Here is a 25031-nt window from a genome sequence, read left to right on the forward strand (position 1 = left end):
TTTAGAATTTTGTCATAGTAGATTTGAATTTGAAATTATTCAAATTATTATTATGAGATTTCCCCTGAAATCAGTATTCTAGAGAAATTGTACTATGTATTAACGTCAATGCCTCTTGGTATGTTTTGCTGAAAAATTTCCTGTTTTGCCACCTGAAGAAATTCTTTTTTTTAGCATTCCTTTCATATTATTTATTCCATTCTTTGATGATTCTTTTATAAATGAAACATTTGATTTTTTTTTTCTTACTATTTTCCTTCTTTATTCTCCTTTCCTTTTTCCCCTGAGGCAATTGGAGTTAAGCGACTTACCCAGGGTCACACTGTTAGGAAGTGTTAAGTGTCTTGAGGTCAAATTTGAATTCAGGTTCTCCTGACTTTAGGGCTGGTGCTGTATCTACTGTGTCACCTAGCTATCCCTTTCTTCTACTTTCTACAAATCATAGCTTTGTGTAGTGAATAGATACCCTGTCTCAGACCCTGTAAGACCTGAGATCAAGTCCCACCTCTGACATACATACATCCTGTCTGTGTTATCCTTTGTAAGTTGTTTAAGTTCTCTGTGTTCTGGCAAGTGTCATCAGACCAAGGTGTTGATCTGAAATTCTGGAGGGAATTCCTCATTTGAGAGCTCCCAATATATTAAAAAAAATAAATTTGTGGAAATTCTGATATGAATTGCCACAATCAGCTGCTACTATACTCACTATTTTTAGGTCAAATCTGTCTTTATTCTGTACTGTTGACTTGGGAGAATGAAGAGTCACTTCCTCTGCATTGATTAGACATAAATGGTATGTTAGTGGATCCTTGAAATAAATAATAACCTATAACATCTAGCATTTAAATGTCATATTAAGTCTTGCAAAGAACTTTATATTTGTCCTTAAAAACAATCCTGAGATACGTACTACCATCATCCCCATTTTTACAGATGAGGAAATAGTTTCAGTTTGTCCAAGGTCACAAATTTTGAGGCAGTATTTGAACTCAGACCTTAACCTCTAAGTCTCCTATTATGTAACAGCCTACATTTATTCCTTTTTTTTTTTTTTTTTTTTTGTATTAAAGCTTTTTTTATTTATAAAACATATGCATGGATAATTTTTCAACATTGAGTCTTGCAAAACCTTTTGTTCCAAATTTTCCCCTCCTTCCCCTCACCCTCTCCCTTAGCTAGCAGATAGTCCAATACATGTTAAATATGTTAAAATATATGTTAAATACAATGTATGTATTATTTATCCATATATATTTATATGTATACATATTTATACAGTTATCTTGCTGCACAAGAAAAATCAGGTCAAAAAGGAAGGAAAAAACACTGAAAAAGAAAGAATGCAAGCAAATAACAACAGGGAGAGTGAGAATGCTGTGTTGTGTTCTACACTCTTCCCACTATCCTCTCTCTGGGTGTATGTAGATGGATCTCTTCATCACTGAACAGGTGTCACTGGTTTGAATCATCTCATTGTTGAAAAAAGCCATTTCTATCAGAATTGATCCTTATATGTTATTATTGTTGAAGTGTATATGTCTCTTCCTCAGGAGTACATATCCTGACAGATTTATCTTATTTCAAATTAACTTCATTTTTTTGTCAGTATTACTGAACTATCGGGGAGCTACTTTGTAGATGGTTTCCCTAGATATTAACAAAGCATTTAATAAAATCTCAGATGCTCTTCTTTTACAAAAGATATATATGATGGTGCTATAATTAGATGAATTTAGAATTGGTTTACTGACTATATCCAAAGAGTAGTCATTCATAATTCAATATCAATTTGGAAGAAGATTTACTTATGGTGGACTGCTATATAGAAGTATCACTTAGGGTTGTGGCTATCTCAGAAGAGATAAAGGATGGTCAAGTAGCATTTAAGTTGCAATTGAGATAAGATAATATACATTTTTATTGGCTTCATCTTCATCAGTTCAGTTTTGTGACATCCTGAGGGATATTCAGGAGCACATGAAAAGGTGAGCTCAAAGATTTTTTACCACTAACTGAGAGGCCCTGTCTAGGGACTTTGTGCCACAAACTGTTGCTTTTTCATCTTCATTCCTTAGTAGTTGTATATTTACACTGTGATAGAAAACAAATTTCGATAATCAATTTGCCTAGACTCTTGTTACCAATTAAACATCCAGCTGAAGGAATATTATTTAACCTCTTTTAATTTATTGTTTTGTTTAATAAGAGAGTTGCATAGAAATTTCTGAGATTCCTTTCTAGCACTTAAATTCTACAAAGATCATTGGTTGGTTTTTTTAATCAGCGCAATTTGATTTGAGGTGGTTAACCTTGTGCATAAATAAGTTATTATTATGCTATATTATACATTATAGAAGTGAAAGAAAGAAAATTACCATAATTAAGCATATAATTTTAAAATGAGATGCTTATAGCATATAGATCTTTTAACCATTTGAATTTTATAAATTTTATTATCTCAAGTACATCAATTGGATATCTCACTTTAAAAAAAATTACAAAATAAAATTTAACTTAGTTGTTCTAAGCAGCTAGATGAAACAGTGGTTAAAATGTTGGTCTTGGAGATCAGTTTAGAGAGACTGAGGGAGAACTAAGTTCCAATCAAGCCTCAGATACTAGCTATGTGACCTTGGGTAAGTCACTTAAACTTTTTATCTGCCTCAATTTCTTCAAGTATAAAATGGGCTTAATAGTAGCACTTATCTTTACTAGTTTATCATGAAATCCAATGACATACTATTTGTACAATATTTAGCGTAGTGGAGCAATTAATGAATACTTATTCCTTTCTTTTCCTTTGTTTTGTGCCCCCTTTTGATCTCTCTATTCTTTGTATACATACTTACATGGGTTTTCTTTTGTTTCTAATATAGTTAGCATGAACATGGGTACTTTAAAAAATTAATATGTTGTGTTTTTTCATCACCTTCATTTCTGAATGTATCCTTTTTCTACTATATTCCTATCTCTATCTCTAAAGCAAAATGAGATAATACTTTCAGGAATGATGCCATGAGAATAAATGAAGTAATCTATCTCTTGAGTTAGGTAGAGAAAAAGAGCTATAATAATAGTAGGGTTTTTTATGTTTTTTTTTTTTATAATGATAGTGAATATTACGTATTTTTTAGACATTGAGAAACAGACTCGGTTGTTTAAATATATACTATCTTAGATTACACTGAAAGGGAAGTTCATATTGACCAAATTGATATCTTAGTTTCAGTTCTGTTGCTAAGCCTTTATATTCGTTTCTATTTCATGATAATTTTTGAAGTGAATAGGCCAATTTTGACCAAATTTGTGATGCTAGCAAAAGGTGCCAGTGTGTATTGTGCAAAAAAAAGCATTAGTATAGTAATAAAAATATGTTTTTAATTTTATTTTTTTATTAAAGCTTTTTATTTACAAAACATATGCATGGGTAATTTTTTCAACATTGAGCCTTGCAAAACCTTATGTTCCAAATTTTCCCCACCCCCTCTCCTAGATGACAGGTAGTCCAATACATTATACATGTTAAATTATATATATATAAATATATTAGTACAATATTTATATTTATACACACACATTTTATACAGTTATTTTGCTGTGCAAAAAAATCAGATCAAGAAGGAAGAAAAAGAAAAACTGTAAAAGAAAACAAAATGCAAGCAAATAACAGAGTGAGAATGAGAATGCTTTGTTGTGTTCCACATTCAGTTCCCACTATCCTCTCTCTGGGTATAGGTGGCTCTCTTCATCACTATATAACTGGTTTGAATCATCTCATTGTTGAAGAGAGCCATGTCCATCAGAATTGATCATCACATAATCTTGTTGTTGCCATATATAATGATCTCCTGGTTCTATTCCTTTCACTTAGCATCAGTTCATTTAGGTCTCTCCAAACCTCTCTGAAATCATCCTGCTTGTCGTTTCTTACAGATCAACAATATTCCATAACATTCATATACTACAATTTATTCAGCCATTCTCTAATTTATGGGCATCCACTCAGTTTCTAGTTTCTTGCCACTACAAAAAGAGCTGCCACAAACATTTTTGCATATGTGGGTCCCTTTCCTCTTTAAGATCTCTTTGGGATATAAGCCCAGTAGAAATATTGCTGGATCAAAGGCTATATACAATTTGATAACTTTTTGAGCATAGTTCCAAATTGCTCTCCGGTTGGATCCATTCACAGTTCTACTAACAATGTATCAGTGTCCCATATCCCCTCCAACATTTGGTCTTTATTGTTTCTTGTAGTGATATCTCAGAGTTGTCTTAATTTGCATTTCTCTAATCAGTAGTGATTTGGAGCACCTTTTCATATGAGTAGAAATAGTTTCCATTTTTTTATCTGAAAATTGTCTGTTCATATCCTTTGACCATTTATCAATTGGAGAATAGTTTGAACTATTTTAAATTTGAGTCAATTTTCTATTTATTTTAGAAATGAGGCCTTTATTAGAACCTTTGAAAGTAAAAATGTTTTCCCAGTTTATTGCTTCCCTTCTAATCTTGTCTGTATTAGCTTTGTACAAAAACTTTTTAACTTAATATGATCAAAATTATTTATTTTGTGATCCATAATGATCTCTAGTTCTTCTTTGGTCATAAATTCTTCTTCTCCACAGTTCTGAGAGGTAAACTTATCCTATGTTCTTCTGATTTATTTATAATATCATTCTTTATGTCTAGATCACGAACCCATTTCGACCATATCTTGGTATACGATGTTAGGTTTGGGTCTGTGCCTAGTTTCTGCCATACTAGTTTCCAATTTTCCCAGCAGTTGTTGTCAGATAGTGAATTCTTATCCCAAAAGCTGGGGTCTTTGGATTTGTCAAATACTAGATTGCTATAGTCATTGACTCTTTTGTTCTGTGAACCTAATCTATTCCACTGATCAACGTCTCTATTTCTTAGCCAGTACCAAAAGGTTTTGAATGACCCTTGCTTTATAATGTAATTTTAGATCTGGTACAGCGAGGCCACCTTCATTTGCTTTTCTCTTCATTAATTCCTTTGAAATTCTTGACCTTTTGTTCTTCCAGATGAATTTTGTTGTTATTTTTTCTAGATCAGTAAAATAGTTTCTTGGGAGTTTGATTGATATAGCATGAAATAAATAGATTAGTTTAGGTAGTATTGTCATCTTTATTATATTCGTTCAACCTATCCATGAACACTCATTTTTCCAATTGCTTTTTTTTGTTTGTTTGTTTGTAGTTTTGCTCATATAGTTCCTGATGCTCCCTTGGCAGATATAGATTCCCAGATATTTTATCCTTTCTTTCTTTTTTTTTTTTTAAATAACTTTTTATTGATAGAACCCATGCCAGGGTAATTTTATCCTTGCATTATCCCTTGCATTCACTTCTGTTCCGATTTTTCCCCTCCCTCTCTCCACCCCCTCCCCTAGATGGCAAGCAGTCCTTTGTTGTATTTCATCCTTTCAACAGTTATTTTAAATGGAATTTCTCTTTGTATCCCTTGCTGTTGCATTTTGTTAGTAATGTATAAGAATGCTAGTGATTTATGTGGTTTTATTTTGTATCCTGAAACTTTGCTAAAGTTGTGGATTACTTCTAATAGTTTTTTAGCTGATTCTCTAGAGTTCTCTAAGTATACCATCATATCACCTGCAAAAAGTGATAAATTTGGTTTTCTCATTATCTACTCTAATTCCTTTAATCTCTTTTTCTTCTTTTGTTGCCAAAGCTAGCATTTCTAATAACAATGATGATAGTGAGCAACCTTGTTTCACCCTAATAATAAAAATATTAAAAAGATTAGAACATAGTGACATCCTCTCATGAGAATGTTTTAGCAGAATTTATCATCTTTATAATTCCAGTATAATAAAGCACATTTTAAAAATCTTTTATGATTTTTTTTTTTTAGGACTGACTTATAATTTCCCATGACTCAATGGACTCCTGATTGTAACAGACTTTATACCTTAAAAGCGGATATGAAGAGTGAAGTACCTTCTGATGCACCAAAGACACAGGAGAGTCTAAAAGGGATCCTCTTGCACCCTGAGCCCATCGGGGCAGCCAAAAGTTTCCCTGCAGAAGTTGAGATGATCGCTAGTAAAGTAGAGAATGAATTCTCTCACTTGTGTGATGATTCTCAAAAACAAGAGAAAGACATGAATAGTAACCAACAAGACCAAGAAAAAGGCATTGTTGTACGGAAAAAACGCAAGAGTCAGCAGGCTGGCCCTTCGTATGCCCAAAACTGTGTTGTTAAAGAAAGCCAAGGAATGTTAGGATTGAGGCAACACCTAGAAACACAAAGTGATGAGGATAATGATTCCTCTTTTAGTGATTGTGTTTCTTCCCCTTCATCTAGTCTGCATTTTGGAGATTCTGACACAGTAACATCTGATGAAGACAAGGAAGTATCTGTTAGGCACTCCCAGACAATATTGAATGCTAAAAGTAGAACTCATGGTTCTCGGTCACAAAAGTGGCCTCGGACTGAGACAGAATCTGTTTCAGGATTATTGATGAAAAGGCCCTGTTTTCATACAAATTCATTAAGAAGACTTCCATGTAGAAAGAGATTTGTGAAAAATTCTTCACAGCGGACACAAAAACAAAAGGAAAGAATTTTAATGCAGAGGAAAAAACGGGAGGTTCGGAGAAAGTATGCATTACTTCCTAGCTCTAGCAGTTCTAGTGAGAATGACCTCAGTAGTGAATCCTCTTCTAGTTCTTCCACTGAAGGAGAGGAAGACTTATTTGTGTCAACCAGTGAAAACCATCAAAACAGTGCAACCATTCCCTCAGGTAAACTTAAGATTCTGTTTACTCAAGTGAGTAAAAAACATTGGAGTAGTTGAATTGTTATATTTTACCTGTGTATGTGTGTATGTGTTTGTAAAAAAGAGATTTTAGTGTGTTTTAAAGGTATTAGAGAATCAGTATCATGAGATGCATTTTAATCAGTGCTCTGATACATAAGCATAGTGCTTGCAAATTATAAATTAAACTTTAAGGTGAGTGTATATATTTTTCTAGTTTTAATGACTTTTTTAACAAAAACTTTTTTTGTTTTTATATCCCTGTCATTTTGTTGATACACAGAAAAGCGGGGAAGCAAAAACAAAATAAGGCAATGAAGTGACCTGTCTTGACAATGGATTCGACATTTCTGTACTTGTAGTCCTTTCCCACTGCCAGAACTGTTAATTTTTTAAAATTTCTCAAAATTTGGCTTCTTTTTAGTGATATTTTAATTTACATTGCTATAGTTATTGTGCATGCTGTTTTTATAGGTTCTGCTTATTTATTTCATTCTGTATTAGTTGATATAAATCTTCCTATACTTGTTTTAGTTACTCTATTGTTTGTTGATACAAAATAGTTTTGGAGTGAATTTTTAATTATGTTAATAAATGCTTGTTGACTGCATAAAATAAGGAAAACAATGGAAGTTGTATGGTATTTTGTGCATTTTGAATTACAAGACCATAAAATATGTTATCTGTTATAAAACAATGAAGTTTTTTTTTTTCTTAAATGCCACTTTAAAATGTTTTCAGGCAATCTTGCATTTCCTTTAGCAATCTCCCCCAGCCAGACTCTAAAACCTCTAAAACAGGTACTGTTTGTTGTTCACTTTCAGGAATTAGATTCCATATGTTTCAAAATTTATATATTTTCACTCTGTTTTTGTTCAGATGAATTTTATATCTGTGTAAGAGCATTGTATAACTTATTTCATTTATCAAAGTTAACCAGAATAGATTCTTGTGAAGTCTTTTGAGAAGTGTATTATCAATTTGACAGTGAAACTTGGACCTTGAGAAATTATGCCATATTGAATCATAATTTTTTAATATCTTTCTCTTGTATCTCCAGTCTTATCAGAGGTTCAGACTCAAAAAATGTAAATGAAATTGAATAAGTAAAAGAACTATTCTTCCTAAACTTAATTTAATTTTAATTTGTTAACCTGACAAACCCATGTACATTTCCATGTGAATATCAGTCAATATTATAACATTTTCTTGCTGCTGCTTATGTGACTTTTCCACCATGTTAAGACATAATAAAAGTTGAAGAGACTACTAGGTGGTTCAGCGGACTAGAGTATTGGTATTAGAGTACCAGGGTTCTGAATTTAAATGTTGCCTTTGAGTTTAAGTCTTGCCTGGGATACCTACTATGTGACCTTGGGCAATTAAACTTAATTGATCAGCTTCAATTTCCTCAAATGTAAAATAAAAAGAGCATTGTAAACTCTTAAGAGCTATAAATGCTAATTGCTATTATTACCATATAAGAATTGCAAGATACTAGGTAAATGATTGAACTGTGATTAAAGACAATATACACAGTAGAGCTGTATCTGGAATTCATCAGTGAAATGATTAATTCTCAAATATTCATTCACTGAATTTAGTCCTCATTCTTGCTTTTTGTCCAGAATCTGGGCTTCTAGATTTTTGTAGGATTTTAATGATCCCATTTCTTTGAACAGGACCTTTATTATCACTTTTCCCTTCACATTTATACCTTCCTTCCTAGCTCCCTTTTTTTTCCTCATTAGTGCTGTTAGTCTATTTTTATACTTAAGCAGCTAACTCTGGAAGTAGAATTTCTTTAGGTTTCGGATATGCCCCATTATTGTTCCATCTTTTCCTACTTCCAAAAGTGTTTTTCCCCCCAAGTAATTAATAATATTTTGTTAATTAAATTAGCTGGCAATTAATAAATTGATGCTCAGTGATGTCTCTTGAGTAACCAAAAGACACTGAAACCCTGAAATGCCGCCAATTTAAAAAAATTTGAATATTTTATTTTTCCAGTTACATGTAAAGATAGTTTTCAACATTCAGTTTTGTAAGATTTTGAGTTCCAATTTTTTTTTCTCTCTTTTCTTTACCTTCCCCCAACCCAAGATAACAAGCAATCTGATATATATTATTTATATATAATCATTTAAACATTTTCATATCAAAACTTTTTTTGAACACACTGAGTGGCCTAGGAAGATAAGCATTTACACACATATGTGCTTTTCTGACTATATACCATCCCTTTATTGAGGGAGATGTTAAGTGGGAAAAAAAACCTAAAGATCATAGGCACTTAAATTTAGAGCTGAAAGGAATCTTGGGGCATTATTTAGTCCATCTTTGGGAAAGGGATGTACCTGATTTTTAAAGGTAAACTCTGTGCTCATTTGGTCAGAGAATGGATTCAATCTCAAAAGCTCTGGGCCTGACAAACTACTAAGTAGAGTAGTAGATAAGATCTTTATATGCTTTGAATATGAATCAATCCATAGGTCCAGAGACTTATTTTTATTTTTATTTTGATTGAAAGGTATTGTTCAGATACCTATTATTGATTGGGAGGGGAAAGCTAGCCAACATAGGCCCGATATATGACTCAACTTGTAGAGAAAAGCTTACTTCACTAAAGGAGGCTTAAGTATATGTTAGAATATCAGTCTTTAAAATACATATAAATTATTTTGTTCAGTTTTTGTAATACATTTTTCTAGTATTCAAATAGTATTGTTATTATTAGTTGCTGATACGTAGTATTCCAGCCACATTATGGGTTACATAGGTGTTTGTGGGTATTCTGGGAACCTAACAACCATTTATAACTTTGTTGCTATGGGAAAATACATTCTAAGTTCCAAACAGCCAACTTATAAATTAACTTTGGGAACACAAACCATTGGTAAGTAGGGGATTGACTACCTGTAATCTGAATATTTTTTCTCATCTGTATATATTGCAAGTGACAAGCATTATCTCTGGAGACACAAATTTTAAGATTCAGAATGAAAACAAATATCCTTTGGGATATTCTGGTTTTACCTGCATAGAGATTCAAGTAAAAAGATATTTATTTAGAATTTTGAAGGAGTCAAAGACACAAATAATTTAGTTGTTGCCCTTCAGAAGCTTTAAATCTGTTTTAATTGATGCCACTGTGAAAAGCTAGTAATACAAGATTTAAATAGCATTTCATCAGTGGAATAAATGTTATAAGGCAATGCATGATTAATTTGGTAGACACTCTTTGTTTCTACTCTGTGCAGTCTCCTGTGTTAGGATCTTCAAAATACAGAGAATAAAATATGATGGCTGTCATTATAGACCTTACAGGTTAGTAGCCATAGATATTGCATACCCAAATAACAAAATACAAAAGCAGCATAGAATTAAGTGAATGATAAGAGTACTGTGATTGAGTAAAGTCTAGAGGGGAAAAACTACCAAATGGTGGGATTAAAGGAGTCTTAAAGATGGAAGTAGCATTTGAGCTAGGATCAAATGTTAGGTAAATTAGATAGCCAAACAAATGGTAGAGAAAGATAATATTAGAATTTAGATGGAGAGGGAACATTTTTTTCCATTAGATAAAATGATTTTCTTTTACCATTATGAGTCTGTAAAGTAGCTTGTTAGGTCCATTGTGGTTTATTTGTAAATTTATTACTTGTAAATTATTTGTAAATAATTGTCTCAATTATGTTTCCTAGACCAGCTTGATATAGCTTAGCTTTCAGACATCTTAAAGTTTAAGAATATTAATTGTTACAAAAATTAGGTATTTTGGCAAAAACCTTTGTATATTGTCCTTTTACCTAATTTTGAAAATTACCTAGAAATTATTCTATTGGGACCAATTTGTTTATAGAATAGTGTTATATAGGGAGTGATTTGAACATTTCATATATAGTTTATAGAGGAACTGTGCTCCTTGCCACTTAGGTAAAGTACCTAATTCTTTTCTATTTGTCTTTTCATAAAGCAAACATGTTTCTTGTACTGTTTTCTCTTAAGTCTAGTCACTCAGAATTATGCTTTCATCTTCTAAAAATTTTTCTTGCAGAATTGAAGTCACTTTTGAAAAAAAATTTAAGACACCAATTTATCAGTTCTACTGGATTTTTAAAATCATTTTAGTAGCTGTGGTTTTAGGTAGACAGTTTTGTTTATCATAGCTAATGACCACAAATGAGAATTTTCAATCTGACCTCATTTATCTTCAGTAAAATTAACCTGTGCATTGAGTTAGACAGAATAGGACTTAAATATAAAAACCCAGTTCTTTGGAAGCAAACTATCCAAAAATGATTTTTCACTTCAAGGTGCCACTAAAAAATTGGTTCATTTCCTCATATATCACTGAACTTCTGACTTTCTTTGAAAGTGCAATTGTTGCTACATGTTTGAATTCATAAGTAACCAAGAACATATGAGAAGAAAATTCAAAAGAGCAGAGATTACTGTGACAGAAGAGAAAAATAATGAAGCCAGAAAGAACTCATGCAGGTATTGTGTTCATCATACTTCAATAAATCTGTTAATCTATGTGGGAACAAATAGATGAATCTTGTCTAGGATGTGACTTCAGAAGTGAGGTGGCATTTGCTCTGCCCAATGGATATAGTACACAGTGAGATCAAAGATCCATTGATAAAGCTGTTAATACACAGGCCTATTTACACAGAACTCAGTAGGGGAAAAAAAAAACATTCTAAGCAGCTCAAATGGATGTCATGGGATAAATTCACATATTTGCTTAATTCTTTAGTGAGCTCCTTGCAACCAAACCTAGTAAATTTCAATAATTTGGTTCCAAGTGAATAGTAAATTATAAAAGAAAGGCTGCTTCTTCAGACAGACACATAGTAACCATAATAAGTGATCATTGATAGACATGTAAAAAGAGAAGAAATGGAGTGTTAAGAAAAAACACAGGAACTCAGTGAAAAAAGCATTATGGAATCATTTGGTAAGGGGTCAGTTAGCCTGTATTCATTAAGCCTAAAAGCATCATTGTTATAACATGTTATAATTGATATTAATAATAATCCTGAGTCATCAAGAAAAATTTTATATTTTATAAACTCTGTTCCATTGGCAAGGAAGCATTTAAATATATTTTAGAATGATTCCATACTGAAAAGCCTTTTAATGTTGAAAGGCATAAGCCTTTCTTTGGTTCAATCATTTTACTCCCCAAAGACTGGAGCCTTGAAGTTTTACAATTAATCCATGTTGAATATTTGCTGTTACTAGGGTATCTGTAATATATAGGCAAGAGAAATAAAGAAAATGAATTTTCAAGAAAAGAATGCCATTCCTATAAACTATAATGTTCCTTAACTGGAAGTAATTTATTTTATATGACAAAAATACAGATTTTTAATGAATACTTTCATTTTGCTTTTCAGGCTCTTTAGTGTCTAAACGGTTTCAGTTAGTTTTGTTCTCATACTGATCACTATGCAAAATAATCTGACACAACCGTGGTTATTAGTCTTCATGTAATTATTGGGATAAGTACATGTAGTTCACAAAACACCCATTAATAAAATTTCATTAGCTCTTGCTATGATAGACTGTTATATATTCTTAATATGAAAAAACTGGAGTAGATTTTTAAAATAATTAATACCTGGGATGTCTGGGGTAAAAAAAATAAAAAACATTTGAGGTAAAAACAACTGGGCAAAACTGATAAAATTATGGAAAGAATTAAATTTAGCTTATCTTTCTTTGTGTAAAAACACAAAATCTGAGAACAGAGCATGACTCATTGTGCCCGGCAGTTCTTAACCTTTATGGCTTAGTCAACTAGAATTGGCATTTATTTTATACCTACTATATTTCAAGTACAATGCTAAACATGGAGGAATTCTTTTTTTTAAGGCAAAAAAACAGTCTTTCCTAACAAGGACCTCACAAATCTAATGATAGAGACAACACGAAGGTGGATGTGTACAAAACAAGATAGCACAGATTAAATTGGGAATAATTTCAGAGATAAGGTACTAAAATTAAAGAGAACTAGGAAAAGCTTCTTGCAGAATGAGGAACTTTAGCAGGGACTTGAAGAAAAGCTGGGAACCTAAGAGCCAAAGACAAAAAAGGGAGAGAGCATTCCAAGCAAAAAAGACAATAAAATTGCTTAGTTTCAGGAGATTGGAGGATAGTGTGAGAATAGCAGCAAGTAGACCAGTGTCACTGGATTTCAGAAGACTGGAAGAAAGTATGATTCTAGATTCAGTTAACAAGTATTAAGCACATAGAAGATAACCAAGCATTGGTGCTGGGTACTCACTAAACAAATACCAGTGAAATAGGCTCTTTAGGAATTAATTCCATTTGGGAAAGGATGCATGTATGTGTACACTCCCCCTCCCCCCCCCCCCCCCCCCCCACACACACACACACACGAGATGCAAAATAATAAAATGGGGTAAGGGAGAGAAGTACTTGAACTGAATCTTAAAAGATCTTAGGAATTTTTAGATGGGGGTGATGAGAAGGTAGTACATTCTTTAGGCACTTAGGACAGCCAGTGCAGATGCACAAAAGTAGAAGATGGAGTGTTATGTGTAATGAAAAGTAAGAAGAGAAGTTTTGACTGGATCCCTTGTGCATGAAAAGATGTAAAAATGAAAATAAGGTTGTAAAGGTAAGCTGAGAAAATTTTAAATTTTCTTTCTTGTTCTAAAGTCTGCTGCCTTGTAATTTTAATCCACTGATCCTAGAGCTGTTCTTTGGGGCAAAACACTGGTTCCCTTTTTCATGTCAGTCAACTTAACTAAGTTAAGCACTTTTTAAAGCAGTTAAGCACTTTGAAAGACCTTTAAGAAGACATCTATGTGCATTTTCCATTCACTACTTCTTAGGGTTTCAGCAAGGTGCTTGACCTCTTGAGTTTCACTTTTTTTCTTTAAAGTGAGATTAAGTTAAATGATCTTTAAGGACTCTTCTAGTTCTTATTCACTATCATTCTAATACTTCTCTTTAGTCTTCTTTAAAACTCAGTGTGAAAATTCCCCAATTTTCTGCATTTTTCTGGTTGTCTAGAATCTATATCCTCCTGACCACCTTCTTTGGAATGAATCAAATTAAGAAAATCTCAGCGTTGAAAGGGACCTCAGAGGTTATCTAGTCAAACGCATTCCTGATTTTAAAAAATCTCTTCTACAACTAAAATTACAGGTGGTCATTTAACTTCCTCTTGAATACTTTTCATGAGTAAATCTAGCTTCTCCTCTTCACCTTTTGGAAGTCTAATCGTTAGGCAGTTTTTCTTTATATTGAATTTGAATCTTATGACTATATTACTGCTCATAGTTTTCTCCTTTCTGAGATCAAACAGAAGTGTTATCTTTTTTCTACATGACAGTTCTTCAAATAAATGAAGACAACTGTGACATTACTTTTAAACTCTAGGATATAAACATAATAAAACCCAATTTTATCACTTTATTCCAAAATAATATCTTGAGACACTTTGCTATCTGGGTTATCTTTCTCTGAAGGTTTGTTTATCAGTGTACTTCCTAAAATATGGCTACCGGAATTGAACTGAAAGCAATTATCATCCATGTGATCTAAGACTATCATGGGACTCTCACTTTCCTAGTAATAAGTCTTCCCATGCTTTTTGGTATTCATATGTCCATTGTTTCTCATAGTGCAGTAGTAGTCCATTACATGTATGTATCACAACTTGTAAAGCCATTCCCCAGTCTTTGGGTCTCTACTTTGTTAAGTTATTTGCTACTATAAAAAGTGTTATTGGAAATTTTGGGTTATATGAGACCTTTTAAAACTATTGTTTAACCTCCCTTGGGCATGTGACTGGTAATTGATGTCCTGTCCAAAGGATATAGACATTTTAGTCATTTTATTTGTATAATTCTGAAAGTATTACTTCTCATGATCTAGGTACTACATTTATGTCATGGGTTTTAAAGAGCAGTTCTATTATACTTTTCCAAATATTATAGTTTGTATAAAGATTGCAAAACATAATGTATATGCCTTTTTTTATGTGAAGTGTCGCTAAGTTATTTCTCTTATGTTGTACTTTGGATAGTGAATTTCTTTGATGAGCTAAAGACAGCACTTGACATTTTTCCTTATGAATTTCATATTAGGTATTTTAACGTGTTTTTATAAACTTTCGAAGTGATCTTGAATCTTGAGTTTATCCTTCATCCCTTATATGTGGATTTGAGTTTAATGGTTTCTTGCCTTAGAAAATATTCTAAGGTATTTTTTGTGCTGTTGTCTCTGATAGCAACTTCTGCTTGATGAAGGAATCACTATAGCTCTTCCTGGCCATGTAACATTTCTATCTTCTTTATTTTGTGGAAGGGGATAATACTCTCCAAAATCTTTTTTCTCTCTCACTGCACATATCTGATACTCAGTTGCTGAATTTTGGCCTTTTTACAAAACTGCATTTCTCTCTCTTTTTTTTTTAAATTAAGTATTTTATTTTATTTTATAATAACTTTATATTGATAGAATCCATGCCAGGGTAATTTTTTTACAACATTATCCCTTGCACTCACTTCTGTTCCGATTTTTCCCCTCCCTCCCTCCACCCCCTCCCCTAGATGGCAAGCAGTCCTATATATGTTAAATAAGTTGCAGTATATCCTAGATACAATATATGTGTACAGAACCGAACAGTTCTCTTGTTGCCAAAACTGCATTTCTCAATTGGACACAGTCTCTATTTTTATTTAGACTGTCATTACTTACTGCATAAATTATTGTAGTAGTTTTCTATTTGGTTTCCCTTCTTCAAGTTCTTCCTCATTGTAGTCCAATCTTCACACTACTGTTTTAAAGTGATTGTCCTTACTGGCATTTCTGATCATGTTATTCTCTGACCTCATTAACACCCGTGGCTTTCTTTTTGCATCTTGATCACTCAGAAAATCTGTGGTTTAACCTATAAGGCCCTTCATAATCTGATCCCAACTTATCTGAATATTATTTATCCCCTCACTCTGCAATCCAACAAAACTATCCTGTGTTTTTCTGCACAGGCATGTCCATTCTTTTGAATTGGTCCTGGAATGCATTGGTTCTTCTCCACCTTAAAGTTTCCCTCTCTTCTTTCAATACATAGCTCAAGTATCACATATGTGATATGGCTCATCTGCCATACCATACTATATTGAAATTTGACTTCCCCCAACTGCTAGTGCCTTCACTCTCAAACTAGCTTTAACTGTTTGGTATTTGTTCGTTTACATCCTCTTTATGTTTATATTTGTATTTATCTAGACTATTAATATATAAGATCCTTGGAAGTGGAGTTTGATTCTATGTATTATTGTTTCCAGGTTTTCTATAATGCCTGTGAAATAATAGATGTTTATTAAATGCTTGTTGATTGATGTATAGATATTCCTGTATACAAGTTCTTTATTGGACTTTTAGTCTTAATATCTTCAACTTGTATTGAAGAGAAGTAGCAGAAAGCAACATCCAAAAAGAAAAGGCTATAAAGTATCTTAAACACTGCCATTGTGCATCTTGTGATCTACTTTTATTTTCAGATCAAGTTAGGAATAATTAGTAGTTTGAGTTTTTAATTTGGACATAAAGATTAAGATACTTCTCCATACCAAGTTGTAGGATTTTTATTTTATTTTATTTATTTTTTATATAAAGCTTTATATTTTCAAAACATATGCTTAGTTTTCAATATTCACCCTTGCAATCCTTAGTGTTCCAAATTTTTCCCCTCACTCCACAAGATGACAAGTAATCCAATATATATTGAACATGTGCAATTCTTCTAAATGTATTTCTATACAACTGTAGAATTTTTAAAGCCTTATTTAATTCACTGAATTTTAAGAATAAGTTAAAGGTGTTGCTTTTCATAAACTGTTGTTTGGGCAGTAAAGTAATAGAATGTCGGTAGATTCATTCATTCGTTTTTAACTTTTACCTTACCACAGTAAGTACATCCCTGAAAAGATGATTGGAAGTGTTATTTTTGTAAATTACATTTTAAAGTATTAGAATTTTGAATTCTTTGTTGCTCAGAGATGCTGTATTTGCTTTGACAAAAGCAAACTGGGACTTTTTTAAATGCATAGTTAGGATTTTAGTGTTTTTAAGAAAAAAATTTGCTGTCAATATAAAAGAAATTATTAATATTTTTGAAAATTCTAGCTTAATGGATTTTAAAATTAAATAATTAACCTTCTTTGCCTCAGTTTCCTCATTTTAAAATGAGCTGGAGAATGAAGTAGCAAACCCCAAATGGAGTAATGAAGAATTTAACTAGATTGAAATGACTGAACAAGCAACCACAAAATACTGTTTTTATGTTAATACTTTATTATAAAATTATTTATTTTGTTATTAAACAACCATTTGTACTTGTGATAAGGTAGTTGAAAACTCTTTTCATGTTTCTCTCTCTGCGAAATGATTTGCCTGAAAATATCCACATTCTGAATCAGGATGATAGTCTCAAGTTAGGATATTTTTTGTGAATGTAATATTAATCAGAAAGTTGAGAGCATAGTAGTCTTTTAAATTGACCACTTTGTAAACACTGTCACTTTCTTATTTTTCATTATCAGGTATTTGGCAATTTTTTGATTATTTTTCTGGAATGTTTATAAATATTTAAGTGTTCTAAACACACAAAATTCTTAGGTAATAATAATAACTTACATGTATATAGACTTTTTATTGCTTACCACATACTGTGAAAGTGTTATCTCATTTAATCCTTAAACCAATTGGGGGTGGGGAGCAGCTAGGTGGCGCAGTGGATAGACCACCAGCCCGGAATTCAGGAGGACCTGAGTTCAAATGTGGTCTCAGACACTTAATACTTCCTACCTGTGTGACCCTGGCCCTACGCAAGTCACTTAATGCCAATTGTCTCAGAAAAAAACAAAAACAAACAAAAAAATGTGGGATTTTTATTACTACTTTATAGATGGAGAAAATAAGGCAAATTGGTTGAGACTTGCTAAGGGTTTTCACAACTAATAAGTTTCTGAGTTTGGATTTGAACTTAGGTTTTCCTGACTCTAAGCCTGCTGTCATATATTGCACCATGCATTTACCCATATCTAGAAAAAGACTAATAGTTTTCTGCTTTTTTAATCAACATATGAAACTCATTAAAGATTCTTCCAGAATTTAGGATATTTTTTCCTGCTTAATTAAACAGTTTTCAGAGTTTCAAAATGAAATATAAAAATGAAATGGAAATGAAAAATTTTAAAATAAAATGGTCTTATGCCTTATGTTTGTTCCTTCTATATCTTTGGTATTCATTGGAGGGGCTGCAAGCAATGTTTCAAACTACTTTTTCCTCAAACTGAAGTTTCTCTCGTTGGGGTTGAGAGAAACTGTTGTTTTTTTATTATATATGTATTTTTTACTACTACTGCTTAGTTGCCATTCTATTTTATGGGCCACCAAACCAAACAACACACAAAAATCTAGTATCCTTTAAAAAAATGAAATGAAACCATGTGGTGATATTTTAATTATTCTGTAGTGAAATAATTCTGTCTTCTTGAGAACAGTGTGATAAGCAGTAGTAACACTTTTCCTAACCAAAGGAATTTCATGTCTTGTTAAATTTCTAAAACTTGAATTACTCTTTCAAAAATCAACTTTTAGTGTCTACAAGAAAATAAAGTTTTTAACAATTGACCTTAAAGTTTGAAAATAAAATTGGAAAAGTTGTTTCTCAGTTATAGAAAAGAAAATTCTAAGCTGGAATACTCATTAATTGAAGGACATTGATAACTGGCAATAATTTTATTTTTATACATTTAAATAAGTTGAATATGTATTCTATATATATGTTTTTCACTCTTACTTTCTGCTTCCATGTTTATTTTGAACTCTTTATATGTGTAGGGGTGTGTGTGTATGTCATTTCTGTCTCTCCATTAATATTTATTTATTTTTCTTTCTGAAGTTTTTATTTTTTTCTATCTTTTTGTTTATTTTTCTTTTTTTCTCTTCTACTACTCCTGTTCAATAAGCTATCCTATGTAACTGATATTTTTAAAAGAAACATCCTTTATATATTGAGTAGTTTTTATATTCTTGCTTTTAAATTAACAATTGAATATGAAGAATTTTTCATTATTTTTATTTTATAGTAAGAAATTTTTAAGTTACTTTTTTCCCCCCTGAGGCAGTTGGAGTTAAGTGACTTGCCCAGGGTCACACAGGAAGGGTTAAGTGTCTGAGATTTGAACTCAGGTTCTCCTGACTTCAGGGCTTTTGCTCTATCTACTGCACCACCTAGCTGTCCCTAAGTTGATTTTTTTTTTACCTGTAGAATCCTAGAATCAGCATGTACTTCCCATCTATCCTCTGTAACAGGTTACACAAATTTGTTAAAACTTGATTTTATATGAAGAGAAATTTTAAAAATTAAAAATTTATATAATCTAATATTCTAAATTCTGCCCTCTTGCTTCCTAGCACCTCTTTTTTAAACTCTACTTCCAGATCCAGATTCAGACGTGCTATTGCATAGACTTGAGTGTATTAAACCCTTAACTTTCCTCATATTTTTTGAGGTCCAAATGGATAGTAACTAAATCAAGATGATACTATAGACAATTTTTTTCCTCAATAATTTTAACCTAAATAAGTTATTGGATCTCATTCTCCACCCTCTCCCCATTTTACAGATGAGATAACTGAGGCTGAGAAGGTTGGATAACTTGTTTAGTCACAAAATTAGTTTCTGTTTGTTTGTTTTTTTAAATAATAGCTTTTGATTTTCAAAATACATGCAAAGATAATTTTCATCATTCACGCTTGTAAAACTTTGTGTTCCAAAATTTTCTCCCTCCTCTCACTCCTTCCCTAGACAAGTAATCCAATATATGTTAAACATGTACAATATTTCTATACATATTTCCACATTTATCATGCTGCAGAAGAAAAATCAGATCAAAAAAGAAACAAAAGCAAGCAAACAACAAAAAAAGTGAAAAAACTGTTGTGATCCACATTCAGTTCTCCTGATCCTCTTTCTAGATACACATGGCTCTCTCTATTACAACTCTATTGAAATTAGCCTGAATCACCTCATTGTTAAAAAGAGCAACATCCATTACATAATCTTGTTGTTGCCATGTACAATGTTCTCTTGATTCTAGTCACTTCATTTAGCATCAGTTCATGTAAGTCTCTCCAGGCCTTTCTGGAATCATCCTGCTGATCATTTCTTATAGAACAATAATATTCCATAACATTCATTTACCATAATTTACTCAGCCATTCCCTAACTGTTGAGTATCCACTCAGTTTCCAGTTCTTTGCCATTACAAAAACAGCAGTTACAAACATTTTTGCGTATGTGGGTTTTTTTCCCTCTAATGAGATTACTCTTTTGGATACGGACCCAGCTGAGATACTGTTGGATCAAAGGGCATGCACAGTTTGATAGCCCTTTGGGTGTAGTTCCAAATTGCTCTCCAAATAGTGTACCAGTTTTCCCACATCCCCTCATTTATCATCTTTTTCTGTGAAGTTAGCCAATCTGAGAGGTGTATAGCGGTACCTCAGAATTGTCTTAATTTGCATTTCTCTGCTCAGTAATGATTAATAGCATTTTTTCATGTGACTAGAAATGGTTTTAATTTCTTCATTTGAAAATTTTTTCATATCCCTTGACCATTTATCAATTGGAAAATGGCTTGTATTCTTATAAATTTGAGTCAATTTTCTATATATAATTTTAGAAATGAGGCCTTTATCAGAACCCTTGGATGTAGAGGTTTTTTTCCCCCAGTTTTCTTTTTCCCTTCTGCATTGTTTGTGTTTGTACAAAAACTTTTTAACTTAAAATAATCAAAACTATTTTGCATTTCCTACTCTAGTTCTTCTTTGGCCATTTGCTTATATCTCTCTTAAATCATCAACCCATTTCGACCTTGTCTTGTGTCAAGTATTAGGTGTTGATCAATATCTAATTCCTGTCATTCTATTTTCTAATTTTCTCAGCAATTTTTGTCAGATAGTAAATTCTTATCCCAGAAGTTAGGGTCTTAGAGATTATCAAATACTAGATTACTATAGTCTTTGACTATTGTGTTTTGTGAACTTAGCCTGTTTCACTGCTGATCAACTACTCTTTTTTGGCTAAACCAAATGGTTTTGATGACTTCTGCTTTACAATATTGTTTTAGATCTGGTACAACTAGGCTACCTTCATTTGCTTTTTTTTTTTTTTTTCATTAATTCCCTTGAAATTCTTGACCTTTTCTTCTTTCAGATGAACTTTTATTATTTTTTTCTAGCTCTGTAAAGTAATTTCTTGGCAATTTGATACAGTACTGAATAAATAGATTAATTTAGGTAGAATTGTCATTTTTATTATATTAGCTCAGCCTATCCATGAGCACTTGATATTCTTCCAGTTGTTTACACCTGATTTTATTTATGTAGAAAATATTTTGCAATGGTAGTCATATAGTTTCTGACTTTGTCTTGGCAGGTAAACTCCCAAATATTTTATATTATTCAGTTATTTTAAATGGAATTTATCTTTGTATCTCTTACCACTGGACTTTGTTGGTAACATAAAGAAATGCTGATGACTTATGTGGATTTATTTTGTATCTTGCCATTTTGATAAAAGTTAATTTTTTTTTTAGTAGTTTTTTAGTTGATTCTCTAGGATTGTCTTAAGTAAGCCATTGTATCATCAACAAAGAGTGATAATTTGCTTTCCTCATTATGTACTTTATTTCCTCAAATTTCGTATTCTTATTACTAAAGCTAACATTTCTAATATAATATTGAATAGTAATATGATAGTGGGCGACTTTGTTTTACACCAATGTTATTGGGAATGCTTCTAGTTTTCTCCAACGTGTAATTCTTGCTAGTGGTTTTAGATAGATGCTAATGATCATTTTAAGGAAAACTGCATTTATTCCTATTCTGTCTAGTTAAAACTAGTTAGTTTCTAAGGCATGATTTGAATTCATGTCTTACTTCAAGTCTAATGCTTCCCATTTTGCTATGTAGTATCTGATAGTTTCTAAGTATTTGGAAGTATCTTATGATAAGTGTGAATTTTTCCTATTTGCAAGGAAATATAATCAAGAATGTGCTCTTGTAGCCACATAGAGTTTTAAAATTTTATATTTGTCTATTGCTGAATTGTTAACATTTGGACTTGATTTTTGTTTAAATAACAAAGAATATTCCATGTTGAACTTTGGCGCTCGTAGGTCATTTTATTGTAAAGGGTATACTTGATATAAGGGAAAGCAGGCATATATTTTTATTTTAAATCTTTCTTCTTGTTTTATTTTCTCCATCAGATCCTAGGTCAGTATTTGTTCATGGATTTCTATTTTACCCATATAGAAAGACAAAATGCTTTTGGAAATCTAGTGAACTATGTTAATTAAAAAACTATAAAGAATGGGTTCCTTTTTATTATCATACAAGAAAGTAGAATCTTAATGCTCTTTATTTTTGTGTACATTTGAGAATAAAATACAGCCCCCATATAATAACAATACAGGTAAAAACTGACTCTTGGGCTACAAGAATTAATATTTCCCTTATACTATATTTTTCACATATATCAAACTTAAATATTGTCAGTCTTGACTCATGCTTTGTTTGTAAATGTTTTACTTATTGGAAATGTTTCACTAGTTTGAAACTTTAAATTTGGTTTTATTTTGGGATAAGATGTCACATTTTTTATTCCTTTATTGGACTGACCTAATTGTAGTTCAGTGTCAAGTTCTCAATTAAAAAGCAAAACAGAACTTTTATTTAAATATATTCTTTTAAAAACTTGTAATTAGCTTTTTTCCCTTTTTTAACGCCTAAAATTAAAGTACCTTTTTGAACAGGCACATCTTTTTCAAACTTTTCATTTTTGTTCCAGGAAATATTGATGAGGATGTTGTGGTGATTGAAGCATCCTCCACTCCGCAGGTCACTGCCAATGAAGAAATTAATGTTACCTCAACTGATAGTGAGGTGGAGATTGTAACAGTTGGTGAAACCTACCGGTAAGAGAATGCTGTCTTATGTAAATAATATGTCTTATTTTTACAATATGGAAATTGATGGATATAAAACTATGGTGTTCAGGGCACATATAAATAAATAAACAAATTGTTCATAGATTGGGGAAATTGATATGATAAGGATTCTTAATTTTATACATTTTTTAAAAATAGTTTTAAGGTACCATTGATTTTGAAGTATTATTTTTGTTATTAAGAATAACAAAATGTGGATTATTAAAAAGTATGGGAAAATCTATATGAAGTACTGCAAAGAAGAAAAAAAAACTAGAGTAAAGACTAGAACACTTAGGCTATTAGTGTTAATGTGAGGTTTTTTTTTCCCCCCCCTCTTTTTCATTGTGAGTGGTTTTAATAAATTTTAAGGTTCTATCTGATTTAGGCGGCATAAATTTCAGTGAGTGGTGTTTTTTGTTTTTGTTTTTTCATGAAAAGAAAGAAAATAATCATTAACCTGGGCAAAAATCTTAATAAGCTCCAAAATTTCTGTGAGAAATTCTATAATTTATAGATGGGCTACTAGTAAGGAAGGCATTTGGGTGAAGATGAGTGAATAAAGAAATATGTAATATTATCATCTGAGATCACAAATCTTTTGGAAAGGAGAAAATAGATGAGAAGTTCAGGAACCATGTGAAACCAGGTATATAAAGATTTGGAAATGATGGGGAGGGGTGTGTAACAATGGCATAATAATTTAGGTATCTGCTGTAATTTCCTGCTCAAAACAGAGTAGTTAATAAATTTCTGGCTTGATTTAATGATCAAAAGGCAGAGGGATCTCTGAGTGAGATCATTGTTTTAGATCTGATTATAATCAGCAATGAAGAAGTAAACAAAATGAAATGTTGAAATGAAAAACTTGGGGGATATGAGTAACGTTATATTGGAATTTATAACGAAGGAGAAGTTTTGGGAGAACATATTTTAGCATTTTCAGGGAAAAGTAAATCTTACAAATTAAAATCCTGCTAACTTAATAAAACAGTTGATGCAGAGACCATAGCTGATAGTATATTCCACTTTGTGTTGGTATTCAATTATCATCTCTGTGTAGATGTTTCCCAGAGTATGTATGAAACCTTGGACTTGTCTTCTGAGTTCCATTCCTGTCTCATCACTTGCCGTTTGGACATCTCCAATTGAATTTTCTGTAGACATCTCAAATTAACATACACTAAAGAAAATTAATTGTCATTTCTGCCCCTCCAAATTCTTTCCCTACCCAACTTTCTTAGTACTTTTGAGGGTACCACCATCCTGTCTGTTACCCAGACTCAAAACTTAGGAGTCCTTGACTCCTCACTCTCCTTACTCATTTGCCAAGACCTATTGATTCTACCTTCGTAGCATCTTTCTTGTGTATCCTGTTGTCTCCAATAACAAAGATACAACACTCATTTAGGTCTTCATCATCTCTTTCTTGGGCTCTTGTTATACTTCTCTGGTTGGTTTCCTGCTTTGTGTGTCCCCATTTCAATCTATCTTCCACTCATCTGTTAAAGTGATTTTTCCAATGTGAAGGTCTGTTCAGTGAACTCCAATGGTATCCTGTTACTATCTGAGGTCAAATATAAACTGCTTTGTTCAGTACTTATGGCTCATCCTTGACTCTTCCTTTTTATGCTTTTTTTAAAAAGTATCTTACTCTCTCAGATATTTGAAAAAAATAATTTTTATCATACATTTTTATGAGATTTGGAGATGCACATTTTTCTCTCTCCCTCCCTCTTCCTTTTCCAAGCTTTTTATACTTTATTCCATTCCATTTTTCTTTGTTCCAGAAATACTGTCTTATCTATAATTCTGCAATAGGAACATGCCATCCATTCTCTTTCTTCCTTGACTTTATTCTTATTATCCCTACACCTTGGAAGGAAGGAAGGAAGCATTTATTAACACTTGCTATTGGCCAAGTACTTTTACTTTGCTAGGCAATGGGACTTTTGTTCTAATAAGGGAAGATAGCATATAAAAGGGAACTCAGCGGTGGTATGGAGAGAATGGAAGGAAACGTACAAGGGTATGATTTTGAAGTCCAGAAGCCAGAATAATTCAGAACAGAAATTAAGAAAACAAAAAAAACTGACATAAAATGAAGGTTCCATGAATGGAAGATGGAGACAAGCCTCACAGTAGTTTATCCATGTTGTGAAGGCCACAGGAATGAT

General features: G+C 32.0%; 1 protein-coding gene across 6 annotated transcripts in view; it reads left to right on the top strand.

The window, feature by feature from the left end:
• RNF111 (ring finger protein 111) overlaps positions 1-25031 on the top strand; it is an 82739-nt gene that overhangs the window by 15349 nt on the left and 42359 nt on the right. For all 6 annotated transcript variants that reach the window (XR_007951027.1, XM_051980740.1, XM_051980743.1 and 3 more), the window contains exons 2-3: positions 5899-6791; positions 22716-22842. Coding sequence is in view for 5 of the 6 variants with exons in the window: in XM_051980740.1 (XP_051836700.1) it covers positions 5918-6791; positions 22716-22842 (1001 nt within the window). In the remaining variant the exon portion in view is untranslated. The remainder of the gene's footprint in view (positions 1-5898; positions 6792-22715; positions 22843-25031) is intronic.

This window comes from Antechinus flavipes, chromosome 2 (assembly GCF_016432865.1).
Source record: "Antechinus flavipes isolate AdamAnt ecotype Samford, QLD, Australia chromosome 2, AdamAnt_v2, whole genome shotgun sequence".
NCBI lineage: Eukaryota > Metazoa > Chordata > Mammalia > Dasyuromorphia > Dasyuridae > Antechinus > Antechinus flavipes.